Genomic DNA, 26,353 nt, shown 5'->3' with positions numbered 1-26,353 from the left:
TACTCAGCTCAAAAGCCCCAAATTTTGAGTTACGACAGTTTTTGATTTCATGAGCGATATATATATGTTGGCCGTAACTTATAAAATATGTAGTAGCTTACTATAGCCTAGTATTTATATTTGTTTCACTTCAGCGGTACTTACCTTTTTCTTTACACTAAACTGACCCATAGTTGACCCCCTATCTCACCTGATGAAAAGTGCAGATGCAGTCAAAGGTGTATCTGCCTGGTTAGATATTATGAAAGGAGGGCAAATAAGTCTGAATTGAGTCTAAATTATCTCTGTTTTTAGAACATTCTACTAGAAGCAACTTTCGAATTGCTATCGTTTTATAGAACCTAGCTATTTCCTACTCTCAAGAATAAGCCTTCAGCTAGATATAATTCAACAAAGCATAACAGTATGTCAACGCCGTTCTGTTAATCCTCGGTTATGGGCTCGGCTGTTATAATTTTAACCTGTATTATTTTATATTCCAAACATTATCGCGGCTTAAGCCGAGTATCGTATTATTTATACTCTCCACGTGTATTAAACAACTTTACTTTAGCCGTATCATTTGTTTTACTTTGTGCGGTGAATTTATATTTGTTTTTTTTTCACGGTTGCTGCGGTTTTGAATTTTTACGTTCAGTTACGTACGATCGAATATTATAGTAAGTTTTTCAGTTTTCATGCTCGCAAACTTCGTGTTGTCGCTGGATTTAGGCGACAAAAAATGAGTTTTGCGCTCTAATGGATAAAGTAAAATCTTCGTTGAGCAAGGCAATCAGGCGTCAACAGCCACGAATAAAAAAAAGTTTATAAAACTTATTTTTATATTATTCCTTATCTTTAAAATTCCTGTTTTATATTAAATTAAAATTAAAACTGGTTAATTCTAATAAATAATCATTTGTAATTATATGAAGTAGCATAGTTGTAGATGAAAAATCAAAATCACAGTCTCTCGTCTGATTATTTGAAATAAAATATAAAACTGGCAATGGAATAAATGATTACCTTCATATAAATAAAAAAACAGGTCCGTAGGTAAGCTACCATGATATTATGTAAGGATGAATTTAGTTTCATAATTAAAAAGGAATGTACCTACATTAAAAACAAACTCTCAAGTCCTGCTAATAAGTTTCTTGTAATTATCCCGAAACCAATTTGATTTTGACATGGTATTAACTAACTAGTAATAATAAAAGCAATTATAACCATGTCACATTCGATCCAAAAGGATGGAAATAATTACGCTGATACAATATTAATAACAGTGAATGAAGAAGGAATTCTGTCTCTTGCCGAGACAAATGTAGTATTAATGAGTGCGTCGCTTGCCGACTGAGCGCAGAATAGAAACCGACAGAGACTACTAACGAATTATCTTGAACAAATGAACAAAATGAAATAAAGAATTTAAGAAGAGATTTTTCTTTACATTTTAATTTCTGATACAATCTTTTTCTACTGACTGTACTTTTTGCTGTCTATATTTGTATCGCATTGTCATCCAAAGGAATGTTTACCAAATTTCATGTCAATCTGACTGCTAGAGGTGCACACAACACAATATTGAAGTAAATTGAGGTAAGTTGATCAAATACGGGCTCTCTGTATATGTACCTGTTTTCTGTACTGCTTGCTACGTATTGGTGTGCAATAAAGAGTTATTGTTTTGTATTGTATTGTTTTGTAATTTCAGTTCAAAATCGCCCTGATTTATGATTCGATTTTGGTAAAGGTGAATGAAAGGTTTTGAAAGAACTAATCGACGGTGTCATCAGTAATCCTACCGCCTAGACAATTTTGTTGACTGTACTTGAATTGTTATCTAAACTACATTTCCGTACCAAATTTTAAGTCGATGCCATTAACCATTGAAGAGTTCCGTGCTGCGGAGACGATCCTGGCCAGACTACATAATTACATAATTATGTCAAATTTCAAGTCAATCCGATTACTGGAAGTAGTTCAAATTTAACTTGCAAGATTTGACCCGTACATACATTCGTGGTTACAGTTCTATCGAATAATGTTTTTTATCGTGTTTGTCGGGGTTTGCTGTTATCTTTTTTTTTAAAATCAACTTATTGGTTGTAAAATGAATTTAAAAATATAAGTTTGTCGGATAAGTTCCTATTAATCTTGTTTTCTCAATAAGATTCAGTAAACTAGTCGAGGAAGCAAAATAAAGTTCATATTATTATTTATATGAACTTTTCCGACAAAATACGATGACAAAACATTATTTCACTACATCTGTATGTACATACACTGCAAGAAATAAAAGCTTGTAAAATCGTTGTCTCTGTTCCAAAGCTACACTACATCTATGAGCGTCCGGCGGCCGGCAACGCGCGTGTGACGTTTAATTTTGTTTGGAAATGATTGATGGAGCCGTTCATTTTCATACTTTTGTGCACGGAATCATTTTGATCTAACTAGAATCGCTGGATGCAGGACAAAGGTGAATTGACCTGCCGATCTAAATAATACTGCATGTTTCCATGTTAGTGAATAAGTATTTCTTGATGAGCGTAGCGTGCTGGAAATTGATAGAAATATGCGATGAATGGTATTAACCATATGCCTAACAAAGCTTTTAAAATTTTCCTTTTAAATTAAAAACAAAAAAATTAGCAAAAATTTATCGATTTATTTGTGAAGTCAGATTATCTCTCCACAGACATAAAAATTGATTTTTGCCTTTGATTATGAGGTCTAATCAGCCATTTTGCTTTCTTGGCGGTTTAAGATCTTGTATAAAGCACAGTAATGATATTACATAAAATCGCTTGCAATGTTAAAAAAAAAAGTTTTTTTTTGTCATATGGGTACTCCGCGCTCACAGGGTTCATAGAAGCAAAATGCGCGCAAATTGCGCCTACTTTTAAATCCTACCGTTAATTGTTACTATACGCTACGTAATTTGTTTCAACGATCATGAGAACGACATTAAAAACTTTTCAACGGAAAGCAATCAATAAAATACAAAAGTTACTTTGACTTTGCTATGCGGGTGACACTTTGTCACAACAATGTCAGCGGTCAAAATGAATCAATAATTGACGTAATAAAAGCATATACGGGTATGTCTATCCAGCACTACATTAAACTTTGACATCTATGTCGAAAGCCACTTTATACGAGTGAATATAGGGGAGATCGAGCGGATTTAAAAAAAGGAGTAAATCGAGAAATTAACTTGATTGTGACACGCATGGTCATTGTTCATGTACACAAATAAAGAATGCAACAAAACCGGCAAAGAGCGTGTCGGACACGCCCAAAATAGGGTTCCGTAGCCATTACGAAAAAATTAAGTGTTACGAAAAAGTTTACGTCTATGGAAGGTACACTTAAAAAAAAATTTTTTTTAAGTTTTTTATTGTACCATTTTGTCGGCATAGTTTACATATTATATATCCGTGCAAAATTACAGCTTTTTAGCTGCAGCATTGATAGTGCCTGAGCAAAGCCGTGGACGGACAGACAGACATACAGACAGACAGACAGACATGGCGAAACTATAAGGGTTCCGTTTTTGCCATTTTGGCTCCGGAACCCTAAAAATGATAGGCTGAAATCAATTCAAGTATAAAACATTAACTCATTTTCCCAGACCCTCTTAAATAATGACTTAAGGGAGTATGGGAAAAATAATGGTTTAAAGGGATAAGTTCGCCTTTTACTTGTATCTCGATTATTGTCCATTGTGTTTCCTGCTTTATTTTTGAATACTATAGTGTTTATGTACATACATTTACCTATCGTTGGCGTCGATGATTAGTGGGCGGATGACGGATGCAATTTACGTCAAAATCATGTCTAACGAGATACGTAATATGGTATACAATTGTTTTAAAAAAGAGAATATAATTAAAAAATCTTTAGATAATTTTATTGTTATGATTGGTTATTTGGAGTATTTTTGTATTTTTATTTCAACTCCAATTTTTTTACTTTTACGGTCATCCCGTAAAAACATCTGTCCAGTGGTGGTGTAGGTAGGGGTGGGTACGCAGCACGGAATGCTGAGGACCTGGGTTCGATTCCCAGCGCTGGTCTCTTTTTCTGGTTTTTCTGTGCACCCTGTCTCGTTTAGTATTTTCGATAATTTTGTTGTTGTTGTAAGTAATCGTATTTTTTTATATTACATAATATTTTCAGTGCATTCTTTTTGTAGTTCAAATTCTAAATCAAATACGTTTATTTGTCAAACATAGGTACTTACTTAGGGAAAACGACCTCTTTACATCTACAGATGTAAGAGGTGCCTATCCTAAAGTCATACTTCACCATTATTAGGAACATTATCCCATCACTCAAATTTCTATAATTTTATATACAAAAATATTAATCGAAGTTTAATAAAAGTCTTATCCATCTTATGCTTTCGTCACCATATTGCATCCACCGTCCGCCCTTTGTCGATGATACTGCAATGCCACGTGTAACTAAATGGATAATGCCGTGTCAACAATTGCATTTTTCTTTCAGAAGAGCGTTAAAATTAAAATATCTCCGTGGAAATCTCCAATGTGCTATTTTTGTAGGTTACGCGGCATTGCAGTAGGTATTATGGACGCCATATTACTTTATGTAACCTACCTAGTACCTAGCATAAGTTGGATGGGAAGGAAAACCAATGAGGAAACTTGAGATTGGTTACAGTACGGAGAACAATCCTGAACACGACACGACGGTTTCTTCAAAACAATTTTGGAAGGAAAGATCGAAGGGGAGAGAGGAAGAAGTTGACCTAGCTAGGCGCAGCTACATCGATCAGATAAGGGAGAAAGTCGGCGTTGCGTCGTATCAAGAGGTCAAGAGGATGGCTCAGAGGCGGGATGTTTAGAAGATACTCCACCGACAAGAGTATAACTCTTAAGATAAAGAAGAAGAGACCTAGTACCTACGACATTACTATGTATACTATCGACAACTAATGACAAAACAATGAAACTTTTAGTACCTACAAAACAAGACATTAACATTCATCATATACTTACCCAAATATTACTTAAAATCTTTTTCCCATGCTACCGTCAGCAAAAACATTTTGTTAACCATCAAAAACAACGCGACCCTAATTGACCGCGACTGACAATACAACAGCTAACGACCGGGCAAATATCAAACCGTGAATTACATGTCAAAACATACCGCTATCACTATTAAGCTGTAGTCCGTACCGGTGGGAAAGTCAATATTGTTTTGTCGGCGGTACTTCGAGTTAGGAGCTCGAGTGATTTGTAAATCTTAGGCTGAGTAGATATTACAGAAAGATGTTTGGTACCAATTTTTGTGATATACGAATAAGTGACTGTTTATTAGGTCATCTCCATTGACATAAGATATTTCAGTAAAAGATAATGTTGCGCATATTTTATTGCAAAATTTAATTACTCCACACTCGCACGAATCCTCACAAATATCTACACTCCATTTTCACAAATCATAGTCCATTTTCAACATTCACTGGCATATTTGAAGAATAAAATTGATTCTAAAACTCTATCACAGTAGTACTTCTGATAAAACCAATACCTGTACTTCACAAGATTAAATACGTATGTTGTTTTTTTAATGTTTCATCATAGGGTAAAATTTTCCAGTTTCTGAATTCTCAAAGGAGAATCTACGAGCTTATGGATTACTCGATCGGACCGCAAAGAAATAGTGCAATAGAATCCAACTGAATACGGGTTTGTGTTACCATTTCATACTGTGGACGGATTTAGATTTAATTCTATGTGTAGATAGCTTGATGTTTGAAATATCACTGAGGCTGTTTTCATTCCGATATTCCCACAAGATAACTATTCAAAATCTTAACCACTGAGTCTAGATACATTAAACTTTGCATGTGTATTCCAAGTGCAACGATAATGAAAACCATGATGTGATTTTTGCGTACCCGCTTGGAAAGTTTCTTAAAACAAAAGTTTGTTTCCAAATTAATTAAATAAACTATTCTAATAGTTTATTAGTTGCGATGGTTGAATGTACATAATTCAATCGAATTAGTGGCACTAAAAGATTGGTATTGTGAATACCTAAAATATTATTATTTTTTACCTTTTTAAGTAGGTAAGTGACAAGCAGCGGATTGTCAGCGTTGGCAGTGGATGAGTTAAAGACGTCTCTGGCTTGTCGTTCATCGTTCTCGTATTTGTCCATAGCGTGAAATGAAGATAAGTGTTCAAGCGGGTTTCAGTAGTGGATAGTTAAAGACGTCTCTGGCTTTCCATCCCTCGTATTTGTCCATATGCGTCAGATAAAGATATTTGTTTAATTTATATAGATATCTGAATATCGAAAATTAATATAGGTATCTAAAGTTAAAAAGTCGACGGTCGGTATTCTGCTACGTGCTTTTTTTATTTTCATCACTATATCTTTTGACAAAAAGATGTAAAAGAAAATCTCGGTAATCTGAAAAATGTAAGAAGCCTTTACGCGCTACGATTACAAAACAAGCGAAGTCATGGGTTAAAACTAAACTGACTTGACTATAATAATGAGCATGATTAAATACTGTTTCAAAATAAAGGTATTCATCACATCATATCCTCACTTTGTCACTCATACTCATAAAAATATCATCAAACAAGTTTAAGAGAATTCGCTGAACCGCTCATAATTTCTCTGTAGCTTCATAACATTTTCACACTTTATATTTACAGGCCGATGAGACTCCGACCTAAATTTGTTTGATGCAATCATTTTCGGGGAACCAATAAATCGTTCACCGCTAATCAAATACTTTTATTTTAATTAATACGCGTTTCATCCATATTATGGCGATTTTTGGGGGTACGTACTTGGGAGGAAAAACGGAAGCGTTTAAGGATCACACCTACACACACACACCTGTCTGTCCGTCTATCAATACCCTTTTGGAGTGGAGGTATCAAGCTGAGAACAGAACGCATAAAAATTGCCATCGTTTGTATCATACAATAGTAAGAAATGAGTGAAAATGAAATTGAGAGATTCTGAGAGATATACAAGCGTGTTAAAAACATGGTTCACTAATGTTTCGCAACTAACGTTTGGCAACCTCATTCATTTCGCAACTGTTTAATATTTCTGAAACTGTAAATATTTCAGGTTTTTCATAAAACTAACCTAACCTAACCTAAAGGGTTCTACTCGTACACGAAGGCCCTGTAATAAATCCTGAACTATTTACAGTTTTAGAGTTTGCGAAATGAAAAGTTGCGAAATAAACGGATACCTAAAAACATATAAAGAGAACAAAAAGGATTTTGATATCAAAGATATTTTAAGAAGAATCAGCTAAAAAGAAAAAAAAAACTAGATTTTTTCATCGTTTTAAAAGATTAAAGGCGACTTTAGCATGAGATCGAGCGTCGAAACCGATCTTACTGCTTCCACAGAATTTATGGCCGTTTTGAAGTCTTCGTGTGAGGCATCCTGTTTTAAACTTCAGTATAGATGTAATTAAATAAACGCCGGTTTACTAGCGATAAATTTAATTCAACACCCGATAAAACATTGATAACAAAAACAAATAATGAAATTGATGTGATCATGAGAATAGTCACGATTTCACTTTGCAGTTAGCAAGTATACGAAGTGTTCTTATGTTTTTGTTTATATTGAGCTTAAATTGAAACTACATATCAAAAATTGAAGCAATGCAAGATCAATTCAACTGTTCTGTCGGTTTATATTTACTCCATGTAAAAATTTGTTGTCTAGTCAAAGACGACCGGATATGATTATGAAGCTTCCGGTCTTGGATTCGGTTCTCGGTCGGGGTAAATATATGTATGAATAATACGAAAGTTCGTTCTTCAGTCTTGGATGTTTTATATGTTTTTGAGTATGTTCATAATATAACGTTTTAAACTTTCGTGATTTTCACTCATAGTCAAAATACCACAAACAGGACTTATCACGCTAACACACACGCTATTCATAGTGCTTAATTTGGGAATAGGTCAATTGGTGTCAGTTGTCCCATAATGATAATTACTATTATAAAATTTATTAAAGGCTCAAACATACTATCTTTTACTTTAAAAAGTTATCATATTTTATGAAGAGTCAAGCGTCCTTACTTTAAAAATTCTACATTTTGATTAAAGTTAGCTTATCGAAAATACAAACTGAGACATGGATGCACAGAAAAACCAGAAAAAGAGACCAGCGCTGGGAATAGAAACCAGGTCCTCAGCAATCCGTGCTGCGTGCTATAACCCCTACACCACCGCTGGACAGGAAGCTAGACACGAATTTTTCCTATGCATACATATCTCAGGTTGCTTATTTCTACTACGCTACTTATGCAGCAGCACTAGCGACATCTATGTTCCGCTCTCATCGAGAGACGTCACAATCTTTCGGAACCAACCGCTCACCCAGACAAGAGATGTTGCTACTAAGCAATCAAATTATGATTGGTTTAAAAAAAAAAACAAAAAAAAACAAAACAAAGTAACAAATTTGGAGATGAAATAAAAAAAATACAAAAAGACTCCAAAAACCAATCAAAGTTAGCTTATTATATCGTAAGAAATTAAATCAGTGCTTTGTAATTGCTGCGTCATGCAATACTTATAGATCTAGGTATGAAATAACCAAACCGTACTTTTTAATCGCACGATAAAAGCCTATAGTAATCTCTAAAGTAATCAGTAATCAGTTATACAGTCAGTTAATCTTTGCTTTTTATAAGATTTTATAATGAATCACTTTTTTATGTTTATTAAAACACAATAAAACACGTCAACATGCATTTATAAAATGTATTTAAAAAGTACTTAAAATAATATTTAAATGTTTAATATAAACAATTTAAAGATTTATATGATAGCTATATACTTAAGTGTAATCTTCATTTGTATAAGACTTCTAAACATACGAAGTGTTTTTCAGATGTTTTTGTGACACACTTTTATAATGAGCTAAAATTGAACCCAAAAGTACGCATTTCAATCGAATTATTTAACCTGAATATTATGAAACATATTTACGAGGACTTTGGTTTACGACATCGTAAACGTTTAAGTATTTTAAGACTTTTTATATTTAGTGCTTTTGTCTTAAAAATGTCAGCCTTCAAAAGCAGCGATAGCATTAAATTTTAACCCCTAAACTCCCGCAAATGTCTCCGCAATTTATATTAAAATTATAGCTGCTGCATCTTTATTTTTTCGGATACCCAAATAAGCACTGTAAAAACAGGTACCTACTTGTTATTATAAATTAACCCAAATGAACGCAGAATGGGCTATTCAGTCTATGTGATCAATAATGATGAGCAGTATGTCACCTGATAGGTTATATATCTAACTTCTAAATTTTTTACGCTTGCAGCTGGTTCGCCTGGTTCCAAATCTTTGTATAATAAAATATTTATCGCGACAAAGAAAATGTGAGTTTCAATGTAACTATAAAGGTTTTCGTTCAAACTAAGATTCAGTGTCGTAGAGTGACAATTTTTTTTAATTAACCATGGTTTTGTGTTTAGCTTTTTATGCACACTCTTGTGTTTGTGGTCATTCTCATTCCATTTTGAGAATTCCATTCGTCCAAGCCGTAAAACAAAAAGACCTTCTCGATAGTACCTACTAGATTGCTTATAGTTTCTGGTTTCCAGGCTGGTATCCATAAAAATCTGCCTGTCCCTTGTATCTTAATATCACATTTTAAGACAAAATGTTGTCGTTATATTTCAACCCGGAATGATGGTACAGCCACGTGTAATGTGGTCCGACGTCAGTATAGACGACGTAGTATGTGGGATCGCATTTTGTGTGGCCCGGAGACACACCACACTTAGAAAGAACTCCACGTATGAACCAGCTGATCTTGTGGTCGTGCTGCATAGTGCCGACCACCAGTCCACCACCGCTGTCACCGTTGCGGGGGTTGATACCTGGGAAAAGATAGATTTTTATAAGCTTTTATTTAACTTAATACGTTCGTAAGTATGTATGTAAATAGATAGGTTGCACCGAGAATTAAAATTATGTTTATTTCTAGCAAAGCTGTCTCAAATTGAAAGTCAAATACTTAATATCTTTCAGAAAACCATATTCAATAGTAAAACATGTTTTAATTTTTTTTTGTTTTTGTGTTCACAAATTTAAATATTTTACTTATTTTTTGATACATATTGAGAGTATTATTATTATTATTATAGAAAAAAAAGTATCAAAACCTTTTAAAAAACTGTTAAATAAGAATCCACGTAAATGTAGTAAACATTGTATTGTAAATTTCGTAACAAGCCACGAACGTAATCTGTTTATCATTACAATATCAGCGTGCGTTAAAAAGTTCAAGAAGCGCGCGTAACTGTATGGCTCAAATTATAAACAAAAAGCGTAACATTCACCAGATTCCGGTCCATATCCAGCGCAGAACGAGAACTCGTTTAGCAAACTAGTGTAGATGACAGGCGAGAATGTTATGCACGTGGAGTCGTTCTGAACCATGGTGTATGCTGATCGAAGAACTTCAGATGGTTTGTCATTCTCTGTATAGCCGAAGCCCACAACCTACGGATTGTAAAGTGAAAATGTAAAAATCCCAATAAAATTCCAAAGAACGTGCGAAAAAATCATCATGATGGTATGTAATAATAATATGTTATTTTTCGTCATTTTATTGTAGCGAGAGTCAGAAAAAGTTTAAATGAAAATTTTTATCGATAAATTTGAGCTTCAAAGTAGCGTCCAAAAATACTATAAATACTAGCTTTTGACCACGGCTTCGCCCGCGCGAAATTCTGTTATCGCGCGCTGTTCCCTCGGGGACTGTGCATTTTTCCGGGATTAAAAGAAGCCTATGTCACTCTCTGGTCTATAAACTATCTCTATACCAAAAATCACGTCAATCCGTCGCTCCGTTTCGACGTGAAAGGCGCTTATACAAACGCACACACTTTCACGTTTATAATATTAGTATGGATATGGTTGATGTTCATCATCAGTCGGTTTTACATTTTTGTTAATTTTTTTCTTTATTTCTCTCTTTTTAATGATTTGTAGCCAAAGTACATCTCACAACGATTCCATTGAGCCCAAACACGGCTTAGTTACGTTGTTTTATAACAGAGTTCCGGTGCCTACCTTCCGGCTTCAGCATCAGATCAGTTCGAAAGAATCATAACTAAAAGCTCCTTCTTAGTCGCTTATCTAGATATATTAATCATGATCGTTTATAGACGAGCGAGCATTACTTAGCTTTGACTAGTTCCATTGGTCATCCACGGTCTTCTTCATCAGGTTCAGTTTACCAAATGATACTTTCTGAATGTAAATGCTTATTTTAATGCTAAAAATGCCAAAATCGCCATAGGTGTGCCTATAAAATTTGAGATTTGCCCTCGATTTCCCTAGGATCCCATCATCCGATCTTGATCTGGTGATAATGGGACCACCTCAAAAGAATACCCTTTTGCTTAAAAAAATAATTTTGAAAATCGGTCCACAATTGACTGAGTAATCGGTGAACATACAAAAAAAAAATACGAAAATTGGAACATAGAACCTCCTCCTCTTTTAAGTCGGTTAAAAAATGAATACAAACGATGCTCACGATTTTGTTGTGCAAATTTGCTCGGCGGAACTAGCGTGGAAATTTTTCAGGTGAGTCTTCCTAATTTAGAAATTCTAATTATCGATAGTTAAAAAAGTATGACAACTTATAGTACCGTCGCTTGTTTTCCATACAACTGCGTTTTTTCATACACCGGACCCCAAATACAGATAGGCTGCACGTAATTGGTGTATCTGAACTTGTTCACTTTAATTATGGCCAAGTCCGAAGTAGCCTGAACGTCGGTGTACCCTGGATGAAGGATTATCTTCTGAGCCTGAAATCGCACAAATAATTATTTTTTTAATTCATTAACCTCCTGAGTCCTGACATTTTTTAACAAACTTAGTACTTAAGACCTGCTTTGTTATTTTTGATATTATTTCAAAATTCTTAGAATTCTTTATTCTATGAACAATTTGTACTTTATAAAGTACATTCGGCCGTTATTCTTAATCTTAATTGGTTCTTTATAAAGTACTCGAGGGCTCTGGAGGCTAGAACTACCCTCATAAAGCAAGAGGCTCTCAAAAAACAAAACACTTTGATTAATTATTATACCATCTGATGCCGAATGTCTTAAGGGGCTACCCGAGGTTCATCGATTTTTGACAAGTTTTGAATCGTATCTTCTTCTTTTGCACTACAGATAAAATTATAAGTCAAACGGCTATCGGTTCTCCAATCTTTTATCTCCATTTTTGTATACCGGATTTTGAAAAAAAAAAAAAAAACTTAATTTTGTATGATTTTTTAAACATTGTCTGAAAAAACACTTTTTTCGTATCTCTATTGACGTGAAAGATCTATATACGAAATCTACATATTTGGGCTCGTCTTTGACGTCTCTAAAAACTGGTCGAGGGTTTTCATTTGAAACTAATTAACACAAAAGTTATGGCCAGAAAATCAGTTTTTTTACCTAAAATTGTTCAACTTTGATGCCAAATATCTCGAAGACAAGGAACTTTGAAGTAAATATGGGATACTTTTTTGATTAAAGCCGTTGTTGTTTATATAATAAGCTACAAAAAACATTAGAAAACTAAGGAGTCCAGATTGAAGGTCATTGGGGCATAGGATCCCCTTATGCTACACAAGTAAATAACTCAATACTGATTTTTTGATATAACGCTTTTTGCTTAGGAGAGCAGAATACTAGTCTTAAAAAAAACTTTATACCAAGAAATTTAAACCGCCGAAAAAACTGAAATGCAAAAAATAAAAAGGTTTTAATTTTTTGGTTTTCAGTTTTTTCGGCGGTGTAATTTTTTTGTTAAATAGTTTTTATTTAGTATTTTTTTCCCACCTTTACAATTTTTTTTCCAAATTTATACGTGACCAACTTCAAGGTATACCTACTACTATCCAATAAAAAAAAGAATTACCAAAAAAGGACTACTCTATACAAAGTTATGCGCGTGGTCATATATATAGGGAAAATATATATACGCGTCGACTTGAGAACCTCCTCCGTTTTTTCGTCGGTTAAAAAGCACAGGAGGACGTAATCGTAACTACGTTAACTACGTAAGCACAAAAATATCTATCAAGTGAAGTCTACTAGACAAGAAAAATGCTTGACGGTAATTGCCAATGTAATTTATAAATGAGCAATTTTTATAATAATATTTCTTTCGGAGATCTCGGAAATAACTCTTACAATTTAAGAATGCTATGTGGGAGTTTTCGGGGGCGAATACTCGAACTAATTTGGTGTTGTGAAACGTACGCCCACGTACAAAAAACGTTATGTATAACAAATATTAATTACTTATGTTTTACTTGTTTCTATGGTACGTAGACGACGAAAAAATGTAACGAGCTTTCAATATTTCGACGTATTTGTCTGAGTTTAATGGCTGGTGGGTGTTAAGTTGTAATGTAGTTAACTAAAACTTCAATTTAAGCGACTTAAAGCGTGTAAACAATTAGTTTTTTTTTGTTTCATATTGCTAGGACGGTTGAAATCGTGGGTATGGTCACGTGCCAATTTTTGGAGACCCCCACTTCATTAGCTGCTAATTTTTTGAATTTTTAACTTTTTAATTTTTGTAATGCTAATAAATAACTTATAAAAAACTGACGGTAAACATATTGATTGCCTTTTTTATGGCACTTCACAAATGACCCAAAACTCATGCCTCTACACCACAATAAGCGTGGTCATGATGCTAGATGTGTCAAAATATCAGCTCACTAAAATTAAATCGTGATGCATATCGATGCGTAAATTAATTCATCGCCCAAAATACTAAATATTCGTAATATAGGCATACTATATTCTACCATCGTCCCTTGAGTAACATTGTAATAAGAAACGAGCCAAGCCAAGATAAGATTCCTACCTTTATGAAATAACTGATCGGATTATGGTCAGAATTGCGAACTAGTTAGAAGAACGAATTTTATTTTTTTATTTCTTGACATTTAGGTGGGTACTTCAGTCATAATGTTACAAAAACCTAACGTAGAAACTTTTTAGTACGCGTGAATGCTTTGGCTCAGTCCATTAAAGACCATAATTACATTCAAATATTACTCGTATTATTTTAATCTGTAAATCAATTCAATAACCCACTCCTTTGTCTTTCCTTGTCATTTGTTATTGACTGTGGAATACTCCATTGAGCGTCCCGTACGCTCTTGTTGAACTTACTTGACAGAGCAGGAATACCTACTGTTATTTATCAGGCTTGAGTGGTACAGACTTCTTGGCCCTTCCATTTTCTTTGCCAATTGATTTAGATGTAGCTTGACTGTGTTGAAAAAGTCTAGGTAAATTGTGAAGTCATTAAACGCAATTTTATTAGATCTAACAAGTTTCATTACAACATTATGCAACTGTCTCATATCAATCATTACCAATCTCTACTGTTTATAAACAATTCCGAGCAATTACCTCACTATGACAATGCTCTATTATAATGCTCAACAGGTAAACCTAAGATTTGTTTGTCAACACTAAACCGGGCGTGGCGCAATCTGCATTTTAATTTAGTAGCTACAAGTACCTGGCCACATCGTCTGGACGGACTAATTTCACAGGGCTGCCGCGCGCCGGTCAGATTGCATATATTTGTTAGTCTGTTATCAGTAGATTATTTATCTATTTGTATTTGTTTAAATTATTTTTCTTTATTACTCTGTAGGATCGGGATAAAATCCGATTGAACTATAGAAAATCCGATTGAAGTTTGACCCGATAGAACTATGATAGAACGTTGGATTAACATTTGTGAAATTTACAATATAATTTCTCTCACGGGATTTTTTTGCGATATCTCATAATATAATTATAGAAGTCGCGGGTAAAACCGCGGGTTTTTTTTTTAAAGGAAACAGCCCTAACGTAGTGAGAAGAGATAGAGATACGCGATTGAAAAAGTGGCAAGACCGAAATTGCTCTTTATTGTGTCGAGCAAGAGTAGATATTTATTAAAGCGAGTTTGCAGAAATAATCTTCAGTAGGTACTTATACTATTATGTATTGTGTGACTAAACTTACAATCAAAGACTGCCGTCCAACTTGGTATAAGTCCGAGTGATTATTGACTCCCGCGACAATTACCACTAGGTGGGCTGCGATCAAGTCTCCACCTTTACTGACACAATGGCCGGCTGTAAACAGCAAAATAATATTCAAGTCAAATAATCTAGATATTTATGCAACGGACTTTTATACAGTCGAAGAAACTGAGGGTGAAACCTTTTCGATGCAAATGTCATATTAACATTCCACAAATCTGGCAAAGAAGTCAGCGGGATATTGAGTATGAAAAGGTTCTACTCTGCCATACGATTCAATTTTTTAAATTGCTAATAATAACTACTAAATTTCTACCTGTCAGAATAGCAGTTCTAGATATAATGCTTCCACCACATTCGTATCTTGTGACGTCATTGTATAGGTCCTTCTTTAACAGAGCCACGTGCCACGGCCAATCACCGGCCAGAGATTCTGTCCGGACAGACGTCAGTTCGGCGTGCTCCAACGATCGCCTTCCACAGACGTGTCTGTAGTTATCGTGTTCATTTGTGGTTCGATTCAGCGAGTCGATGGTTAACGATGCCTGAAGAAGTGCTGTTTTCATTAGGATTTACTGTTGTAGTATACGTCATTGCTAATTTCAAGAAAATACTTTAGAAACACAAGGAGTAAAGGGACGACGTGGAGAAACTGGTGGCAGAAAATGTTTTTAATTAACCTCAGAGAGGAATCAGTATTGTGAGAGAAAACGGATTGGAATTTAATATCACCCCTTAACTGAAATTAAATAAGATGCTTTTATTATAAACGCAGTGTCGCCGGCATGTTTTTGATAAAAAGTGAGAAGAGAAACTGATCTCATTGAAAACAAATGACGATAGAATTTTCCTCGTCAGTTGACATCGACTCTGCTTTCCATTTTACACTCTATCATTTCAAAATTAGGGCTTATAACGGTCTAGCATACCTTTATAGCGTCATTACAAAGCGTGGCATTGTTCAGTGAGAACTTCGTTACTGTAGGTACTTCGGTCCCATTATCAGCCAATCTCAGGTAAAAGAAATATTGTTTCGGCAGCGCTCCCTCGGGTTTTAGAATGAAATTGTGCCAGTCATCTCTTACAGACACTGTGGAATTTTGGGAGCTCTAGAAAAACATTTCATCATTTTAGTATACATTATCTTTCATTCAGACAGGTAACATAAATTTGCTTTTAAATTTAGTACCGGAATAGATATTTTTTTATGAATAAAATAATACTTTTATCTCGTTTTGATAAAGACAAAATGGCGTAAACAGATAAAGGCTAGAATATGGCTTGACTTATGTACCTAAGCTAAGCAGCGTTTATAAACAAGGAACTTCAACTCTATCAAATTAGTTTCATTCACGTTTTAATGAAAACTTTCTGAAACTTCTTCGAAGATAATAAATTACAACTTACCCCGTAAATTTCCACTTGTCGTCCGAATTGAATATCAATTTCTGCTGCACTCAAATGCGGGTACAATTCAAAATTCACTACCGCACGCCATATAATTTGCGTAACTTTATCGAAATGAATGACACCCAAACCACAAGGATCGTACCTCGTTAAAGCAGGTCCATGTATAGCCATAGAACTTACTCCGTTAAGTAAAAGCACTGCACATGCCCAATAGAACAAGCGGTTCATTTTATTGTTTTTTTTTGTTAAAGCTAACACCTTCACTACCTATTTAAACAACCTAACAAACACTAAAACCACGCACAGATTGACAATCATTGACACGCAATGTTACCGAACACTTAATACACTGTGTCCTAATTTCACTCAAAACTATAATACAACGAACGCCGTCGCACTGTGACAGAACAATTGTGGTCACTTGAATGAAACTCGGTCTTTTTAAGTGAAAGTTTTCAGTGACTCATGGACGAGACATATGTTGCAAAAAGGCTTTGTTATAATTTAGTTTTTACAAATTTATTAGGTCAGTATTAATTAGTCATGATGACAAATTATTTCTAGTTATAGTATTATGCGTGCCAAGTCTGGTAAAGGTAGATGACCCAGTAACCCACACTCTTTGTTATACAATAATTCGCAGATGTTGTGAACAGGTGTATCTAATAAGCTGGCCATGAGTGCACTTCTGTTTAAAACTACATAACTTCGAACAATGAAAATTAAGTGTGTTTATTGTTTGTTTACTTTATTATTTTATTTGGTTATGAGTAACAACGCATAATAGTTATTTGGGTTTAGTATTCAGTATTACTTTATTTGGTTTTATTACGCATGTCATAACAATTTGTCTGTCGGAGCCGTATTTAGTACAAATTGGTGTACATAATATGTCTACTGAAATATTAACAGTTGAATGACTCTATCGACATTTTTGAACTACCCAAGTTTAAGATTTACAAAAACAAAGAAGATTTTGTATTGCGGGACGTAAACGCATCCACTAATAATATTAAAACATATTATACACTATTGTTGTCCAACTGGTATTACAAGTCGCACGTGAAGCCACAGGAAATGTGAATTCAAATTCCATCAGATGAACTGAAAATTGTTACCATTTAAAAAAACTAGACTTCGTTGGGCAACCTTATGCCTACCTACCTATACGTTCCTAATATAAACAAATAATGCAGTGGGATGTGTATAGGCAGAGATGATGATGATCAAATAGATAATGTTCTTTGGCAATGCTAATATATAAATCTCAATCAACAGTTATTTACCGCTAACATGCATTTTCACCTTAAAATCGACACGTTACATATCCGCGCAAAATGAGCTTTTGAACCGTTGCTATCAAATTGTGCTTTGCTCTAACTAATGCAATCCATTAGCTTAAAGGCAGATGGGCTATTCTGCATGGAGAACACAATTACGTCAACTTTGACGAATGGGCTCGTGACGTCGACAATACAAGTTCGACAGGAATCACCCGGCTCAGTAATAAGCCGTAACGTAATACTACGGAACGGACGACAGTCACGTTCAGCAAATACTGAACTCGCAAAATTATATTGATGTTAGTGTAATTCTACTTTAAATTTGCTTTCGATATTGATTTGGAGTTAAATGGATACTTAAGGTTTTGAAGGAAGAATGGATCGTTTTCGTTCATGAAGATAACTCGTTTTAGAGCTGAGACTTTGACGCTGACTCGGCAGCTTGTCCATCGACTACAAGTCTCCCAAAGGGCTATGGAAAGTGCTATGTTGGGGATTTCTCTACACGATCACGTCCGGAACACCGAAATACGCAAGAGAACGGGACTAACTGGCGGGCCATATTTGCCGTAGGTTCGATGGAAGATGGGGCAAAAAGTTTATGGAGTGGAGACCACGAAAGGGGTTCAGGAATGAGGGGAGGCAGACAGCAAGATGGACATACGATTTGGTGCGAACGGCTGAGAAGGACTGAATGCGGAAAACTCAGGACCGCACAGAATGGTCTAAAATGGAAGAGAATTTTACTCAGCATTGGGTAGATCAAGGTTGAAGAAGAAGAAGAAGAAGAGCTGAGACTTTATCGTCTAACGCACCTGGAATCACAATCGTTTTCAGCACTTCATTCTGTCACATGGCATAAGACGAGGATTGAAAGAGATGATGATTGCGAACATATATACTCCGTTCATGCTTATTCTATACTTTTATAAATAGGTATTGCTGGGGTAAACGAATTCTTGAGTGGGGACCACGAATCGGCAAGCGTAGCGTGGGCCGCCCTCAGTCTAGGTGGAGCGATCATCTTCGCAAGGTGGCTGGAGAGAACTGGATCGGAGTGGCCGAAGATCGTGCCCAGTGGCGTGCAATTGGAGAGGCTTATGTCCAGCAGTGAACTAAGATAGGACCAATAGGTAAGTGTGCTATCATGATGTTGCATGACTTGTGCAATGTAATGTGTTTTTGTCGTTAACAACAGGCTACACAGGCAGGTTTTAACAGGCTACTCTCTGTTATTAATTAATTATTAGTAACAATAGTAGATTGTACAACAAGACATAAAACGAGAAATTTTACCCGAGCCGGTACGGCGAGGGTGGATAGGAATGTCGAGGGGATAATGGGTTTAATGCTCGAGTTTTATACTCTGCTTTTCACTTCGATGGCGAAGAAATGAAAATATAGCGAAGTGAAAAGAATAGAAGTAAAAAATAACCTGATATTACTAAGTACCGTACTTAAAATACTTACATAAATAAAAAAATAAAATAAAACAAATTGCTTAAAGTGCCCTTTGGGCAAGGTCTCGAAGATGCTGGCAGCGTTTCCTCTTTGAATAGCTAAGCTAATTTTTTGTCCGAGGAAGCTGCCAGATCTTGGGTCTCCACTTTGACCCATTCGGTATTAAGACCCTTGGTCCGTGGGGTCCTAGCGCGTTAAAACTGTTCAAAGACATTTCCAAAAGGTTAGTAGACGTCACAGGGGACCGAAGATCTGGCAGCTTCCTCTGTATTTAGATTTAAACTAAATTATTATCGTGGTGGCCTGAGTGGTTTGATCTAATGGTCTCTCAAGTGAAAGATTGTGGGTTCAGGCACTGGCTCAGACCTTTGAATTTTTCGGAATTTACGTATGAAATTTCATTTAAAATTTAGCAGGAATTTCACGCTGAAGGAAACCATCATTAACTCGGCCTATATACGTCCAACTGCAGGCCTCCTATAAGAATAAGAAAGCTTGGGCTGTAGTTCCCACGCGGGCCCAGTACGAATCGAGAATTTCATAATGGTTAGTTTCTTCTCAGTTATGTACACTGTGTACAGGTCTCCCCCGATGTTTTCCTTCACCGTAAAAGGCTAAGAATAGTTAGGTATAATTTTAAAAATAGTAGCTATAAAATGCTATATTCACTTCATGTTACGATTTATTATTTTCGGTGGCTTCGATCCGCAGCCGTTATAATTTTATGTGCGGATTATGCCGAGTCGTAAAAAGGCTTTTACGATACTATAAATACGCCGAGTATGAATCTTTCTTATGGTATCAATAAGTTTTTTAAACGGAACAAGTATTTATCGATGGGAGGTTTACATTGTTTACGGGGTTTCATTATCACTAAATCTAAATGAAAAAAGAGCGCAATATTATTTTAAAACGTAATTATTATCTGTGCTTTAAATGCTATAATTTTATCTGCGACGGAACGAGGAACGGTATAATGCTTTTAGGGTAGGGGTTTTGTGTTTATGCGTTTGTATGTTGTGTGTCTGTTTTCATTTTTATATTCCCAAAAAAATTATTGTTAGGTCATTGTATCTCATAAAAAACTGAGATGAAGTAGTCTATTTTTAACCCCCGAAGCAAAAAGAGGGGTGTTATAAGTTTGACCGCTATATGTATCTGTCTGTCTGTGGCACTGTAGCTCTTAAACGGGAGGATCGATTTGAATGCGGTTTTATTTTATTTCAAAGCACTTTTTCTAGCAATGGTTCTTGGACATGTTTCATCGAAATCGGTTCAGCCGTTTTTGAGATATTGAACTTTGAAGTGACAAAGTCGAGGGTTTTCCAACTTTTTGTTGGTTAGGTTATGGAAAAAAAATCAATTTCGCGTAAAAGTTATGTAAATTGTATATTAGTTATAATAATTGATGTTATTGTAACTCTGTGCGTTATTTTTTATGATTGCAACCATGGTGGGGACCATCATCTATCCTAGCAATGATAGACAAAATTGATTCATTTAGATAATTAACTCTGGTTCATATCGTTCAAGACAATTCAAGGATTTACTAGCAGTAGATAAAATTGTAAACAAAAGAAGCTTAAAATAACTTCTATTTAAACGGAAGGAAAACATTACTCTTACTTAAGATATACTTTTAACTTGATATTTCAATACGAATCCCATTATGAACATGCCATCATAGAAGCAGATACCGTTGGTTAGGATAAAAGTCATTTTGGGTGCAGTTAGCAATAAATCTGCCGGCTTAGCATTAGATCGCAGGTTCGAACCGAGACAGATGTTCCTTCTATACTTAATGTGTCTTCATATATCCTTAACACTACGAGTATCTCTATGTTATTTATAATTTATATCCACGTTCTAACTTAACCTTTATTCGAGCTTTTTTTTGCGAACTTGCATGCAACGTTCGTATGTTTGTAAGTCGCAGTTTCAAAATTTGCTATACTTGGTGGATGTCAATTGGATGATTAAATTGATATTTGGCATAAGTACTTATGTAAGTTCGATGACAAATGACAATACAATATTCTGGTAGTAAAGTTTTGGTGGTCTGGCCAGTATGTATCGTCTCTCTGCCGGAGAGAACTCTTTAACAGTTTATGGTACTTGGTAGGTACAGATATGTAACTTCATAGGCAATGAAAATTAGCAAAAAAACTTTTGTTGAAAATGAAAATACAAAAATTTGTACACTAATACTTTACTTGCGATGTTTGTTTAATTACTTTGTCAATTCGATACAGAGAGATTCAATTATCTTGATTAATTCCAGAAACTTGAAATTAAATTAGACTCATCATTTATCTTTTTAAAATAAATGCATCAATTATCGCAACCTATCTCACTGTGTTTATCAAAAAGTTCAAGCAGCGCTAAGGGCTAATAAACACAATTGATTTTACGCCCTGACAAAAGTACCATAAAGTCTAAATTGGGTTGTAAAATTAGGCGAAGCGTAAAGAATGATCTGACAGAGCCACATTATCTTAGTTTGCAGACGCAAAACTTTACAACTCTGGGCATGATATTTATTGTAATGAAATCGCAGTCGATATCGTTTTCCTGTGAGCGAATAGTTTCATCGTAAATTGGTCAGTTTAGGTTAATAAATGGTGTAGTTTGTCGTGGGAGTAAGCTTGCTTTGATTACAGTATGCTTTGAATTTTGTATCGAGTGATTTATCCAAAAACAAGTTAATTTAGACAAATTTATGGACGCCTATAGTAATTGCATTCATTAATCATTTTTACTTTATAGTTCAGTTGAGAGCCAAGTTTAGTTCTAGAGAAATTTCTAGATAATGGTGTTACTAAAGTTTTGGTCTCTCGAGGGTCGTTGCTGATAAAACTTGTATCGGAATATACCGATTAAATAAGCGCTCAGTTCTTTGTTAAAAGCAAAGTTTATAAGGGTTTTATAATAATTCGGTTTTATAATAGTTCGCGTGGATAAATGACTCGCTATGGTTGTAACTTGACTACCTACTCGATATACTTTATAGCATTTTAGTGTAGCTAAATGAATTTTATAAAATGCTATTCTTATAAGTTTTTTAACTACCTATGTATAATATAACACTTAGTACTTACTTAACTCGTTTGCCATCCAGTCGAAAAAAAAACTATTCACACTGTAGTATTTCGTTAATAAGAAAATGTAATATTGACGTCGAGATTTTTTTTTTAATCAGATTACTTTATTCCTATTTCTTTTTCTTTTTTTCAGAACAAAAGTATAATTTATCAGTAGATACCAGCTATATGAAAAGACGACTATTTGTTTTCATTGCATGTCATGACAATAGGGATAAGGAAACCAGGGACACTAAGCTATGGCCGTGTTATCACGGCCCGTGATAAGCTTATCTAGCTTTAGATGATTTAGTTTATTAGATACTTGGATATATTTTAAGGGATTTAGTTCTTTAAAGTTAAGTTTTAAGTTAGGTACTTCGCAGAGGTTCATATCAATGATTTCATTTACATGCAATTATGTTTGTGTATGCCGGTTAGAAAGGTTAAAGGTTCTGATTCATATTAGGTATATGTTAAATTATTATTTAGAGGCCTCACATATGTATTAGATAGTAAATTATATTATTATAATAATTTTGCATATAACATTTTGATTATACTCGTATCTATTCATAAAACACCAACAGAAATATCATTAAAATTTAATTAAAAGTAAAATTACGAACTAACGACCTAGCATATTTGTATGTCACTATCTATGGCCTCGCTGACAGTTGTAACGTCAAACAGTAACCCAATTCAGTCTGCTCCCGAGCCCGCAGTGCACAAATCACTGGTCTTTATTAGATTTAGGAAAATTTATCGCACCGTCGAAAGCGAAAGACGGATCGTGTTGCTTCCGGTGACAGTCGTGGGGCCGCAGTAAAAGTTCGTAACAGTATCGAACTACAGTTCGATATAGATTAAGATGAACGGGAGACGGAGAACAGATAGCCGTTGGCATCGAAAAAAACAGAAGCCAAGTAGTAGGCAAATACCATATTTAAGATACTGACATTCTCGAGTGTTAGGAAGCAGGGGATACCTTTGCAGTAGAACACTACGAGTACAGTGATACGGAGATGTGTATCCCTGTAGGCAGATACGTAAAAGTACGAGGGATACCGACGTAGCTAAGCGATTTAGCTCGTTGAAGTGCCAATGGGCAGGCCATACAGCATAGAGAAAAGTGGACGTTCTTTGGCTGATATGATGAAGAAGATGATAGATTGAAGCTTATGAGGTCCATATTTGAAACCCCACAAGCTTGATTGTTTTGTTAATTTATGGATATACTACCTACTTGAATTTATTGAAAATACTAAAAGTTTTTATTTGACATTCGTACTCGTGTCATAGATCCTTAACAATCAGTTTTGTTCCTTCGGACAAAGAAGTTAAATTTTCAAAAAAAAAAAAATGTAAAATTGATGGCGTAAACTCACTGCAGCTTGGATGACAGTTTGTCATTTTTAATTTATCGTCCATTTTTGGGTTCCGGAGCCAAAATGGCAAAAACGGAACCCTTATAGTTTCGTCAAGTCCGTCTGTCTGTCTGTCTGTCTATCTGTCTGTCTGTCCGTCCGTCCGTATGTCACAGGCATTTTACTCGAAAACTACAAGATGTATGTGTTGCCAACCTAGAGGCCTAAGATGGGATACCTCAAGTGTCAGTAATTTCACCGGCTGTCTTACTCTCCACGCCGAAACACAACAGTGCAAGCACTGCTGCTTCACGGCAGGATTAGCGAGTAAGACGGTGGTAGCAACCCAAACAGCGTGCATACAGCAGCGTGGCGCGGCGGGCGGCGGGCGGTGGTGCTGGGTGTGGGCGTGCACCGTGTCGCAGAGCGCGCGTTGAAACAAAAGACGGTCGCATTGCCTGCCAGCGGCCTGCAAAGTTGTATGAAATCTCTTTGCAGGCCGCTAGAGTGACTGCGCGCACGCAGCTAGCCGCAGCGCCTGCAGCGCGATACTTCTCGGCCTATTATTTGTGACACAACGTCAATATTTCATGTCATGTTTGAGAAAAATATTTTGTAATAATGCACACAAATCATTAGAAAATATATTATTTTTTTATAAAACTAATAAGATTAATTTTAATCTCGTCAACTTTCATCGCGTATAACGGAACTCAATTATAATAGAGTTTGACTTTGCATAACGACCGAATCGATTCCACAATCTTGTCAAATCGTTTTACTCGCGTCATCTGTCAATTAGTACGAGAGCGAAGGGCCTTGAATGCACGTCTTTGTTTTGAGTGTTTCGTATTGTTTGATGTTTTGAACTGTTACTTTGTTATTCAATTTCGATATTACGGTGTTTGTGTTTTTTTTTACCGTTATTAGTTTTTAAAGACCGCATGGTTTGTGAACACTTGCTACGCGGGAGAAGCCGCAGGCAAAAACTAGTTAAAAATATAAACTTTCACTAATAAAATCGATTACATACCCTTATCTTATTTAAACGAAAATCGCAAAAAATCGATTCGAATTTACATTGTCACACTTTAATTGCTTGATGACAGGTGTTTTAAAGAATTTTGAACCTCGAAAACCAAATGCAACCAGTTCCACTGCCACATTTGTATCCAGATCCCGTAGTCAGTTAATCCGCATTTGCGAATCCACTGCGGATTGTCCAGCTACCGGTCTCATTGAATTAAGTGGTCAAAGTGTTGAGGCTGCGGCGGCGCGTGTGTGGCATGCCTTATCAGTCCTTTGTATACACTGTGGAAAAATCAGTGAATGGGGGATTTGCTTTTAATATCGATACACGTTTGCCAAATCGAGAATGAACAAAGTGTTTTATTTTTTATTTTTATTACATTACTAGATACACCTCGCAGATTATCTCCCGTGGAAGAATAAAAATGGGCACAAAAAAATGATATTGGTTGAAAATAATTCATAGTGCACGTTTATTTACGGTTCTCTAAGAATGTGTTTGGTAAATTTCAAGACTCTAGTCATGTTACTTTGTGGAAATCCATACGGAGTTCGCTACAGAGTAAGTACAAATTTTAGGTCCCAAATATGTTTGGAAGTAAAGTAAAAACCCTTTATGCGTCTAAGATTCCTACCGCAGCGAACAAAAGAGCTGATGATCTTGAAACGGCTGAACCGATTTTGATAAAACATGACTAAGAACCATCGCTAGAAAACCGCATAAAAAAAACCGCATTCAAATCGGTCCACCCGTTTAAAAGCTACGGTGCCACAGACAGACACACATAGTGGTCAAACTTATAACACACCTCTTTTTGCGTCGGGGTTTTAAAGATTGCATTTTATTTTAGTAAACTTTGTTCCCTTTTTTTTAACAGATGACTCAAAAATGGTTACCTTAAGTTGATTATCGGAACAGAAACACATTTAAACGGTGATGACGGAATGAGTTTGGCTTAACAGAAAAGAGTGGAAATGAGAGGGAAGGTTCAGTCGTAGATTATTTAAGTAAAAAAAAAAACTAGCAGTAAACAAACTCATTTATTCTAGTATTTTTTATAGCAAACTTCATTTATATGAGTCCTTTTAAGGACTTTAAATAACAAGATTGAAATATCTAACCATCAGGAGACCCACTTGCTCGTTTGCCATCTAGTCGAATAAAAAAAACCGAGTTTCTATACGTTTTTTCTTTATTTTCATAAAGAAAAGAATTTTCGCGAATACGCGCGGGAGTTGCAGACAGTCTCTCACCGGCTGCTGACTATAGCATATTAAAATGCGTTCCGAGTGGGAATGCTAACAATCCCTGTATTAGTTGTTTAGTTTAACTACGGGGTCTCATTTTTTTCTCACATTAATATTGCTAGTGCAAGACTGCTCCTATAATAGAAAAGATGTGAGACAGAGACGATGACGATTTGACCATGAAATTTATTATAATAATCATATTATCAATATATTTACTCTTATTAAATTACAGCTACACATTTTTATATATAGTTATCACAAATTTAATTGACTTCGTTTTTGTACATGTATCTCAACATGTCAAATGTGTTATTTTTTTTACAGTAAAGAGTTTACACACATACATAGGTACTTAAAGTACATATTAAAA

The 26,353-nt window shown here is 35.2% G+C and overlaps 1 protein-coding gene across 1 annotated transcript; it reads right to left on the bottom strand.

Moving 5' to 3' along the window:
• Nucleotides 1–8,760: 8,760 nt before the first annotated feature.
• On the bottom strand, nt 8,761–16,921 carry LOC141427075 (acrosin-like). The gene is made up of 7 exons (XM_074086305.1): nt 16,510–16,921; nt 16,032–16,211; nt 15,419–15,647; nt 15,083–15,195; nt 11,690–11,851; nt 10,370–10,532; nt 8,761–9,907 (listed from the first exon to the last, which is right to left on the bottom strand). Exons 1-7 carry the CDS (start codon nt 16,738–16,740, stop codon nt 9,678–9,680), a joined length of 1,308 nt encoding a protein of 435 aa, XP_073942406.1. The 5' UTR covers nt 16,741–16,921; the 3' UTR covers nt 8,761–9,677.
• Nucleotides 16,922–26,353: the final 9,432 nt, after the last annotated feature.

The sequence above is a fragment of the Choristoneura fumiferana genome, chromosome 4 (genome assembly GCF_025370935.1).
Source record: "Choristoneura fumiferana chromosome 4, NRCan_CFum_1, whole genome shotgun sequence".
Classification (NCBI taxonomy): domain Eukaryota; kingdom Metazoa; phylum Arthropoda; class Insecta; order Lepidoptera; family Tortricidae; genus Choristoneura; species Choristoneura fumiferana.
The sequence above is the reverse complement of the archived record's forward strand: the minus strand, read 5'-3'. Positions and strand labels throughout refer to the sequence as shown.

Coding starts and splice junctions, on each gene's coding strand:
- LOC141427075 (XM_074086305.1), bottom strand. CDS start 16,740: ATGAACCGCTTGTTCTATTGGGCATGTGCAGTGCTTTTACTTAACGGA. Junction 16,212..16,509: donor GACAAGTGGAAATTTACGGG/GTAAGTTGTAAT, acceptor ATGTTTTTCTAG/AGCTCCCAAAATTCCACAGT. Junction 15,196..15,418: donor TAGAACTGCTATTCTGACAG/GTAGAAATTTAG, acceptor TGCTGTTTACAG/CCGGCCATTGTGTCAGTAAA.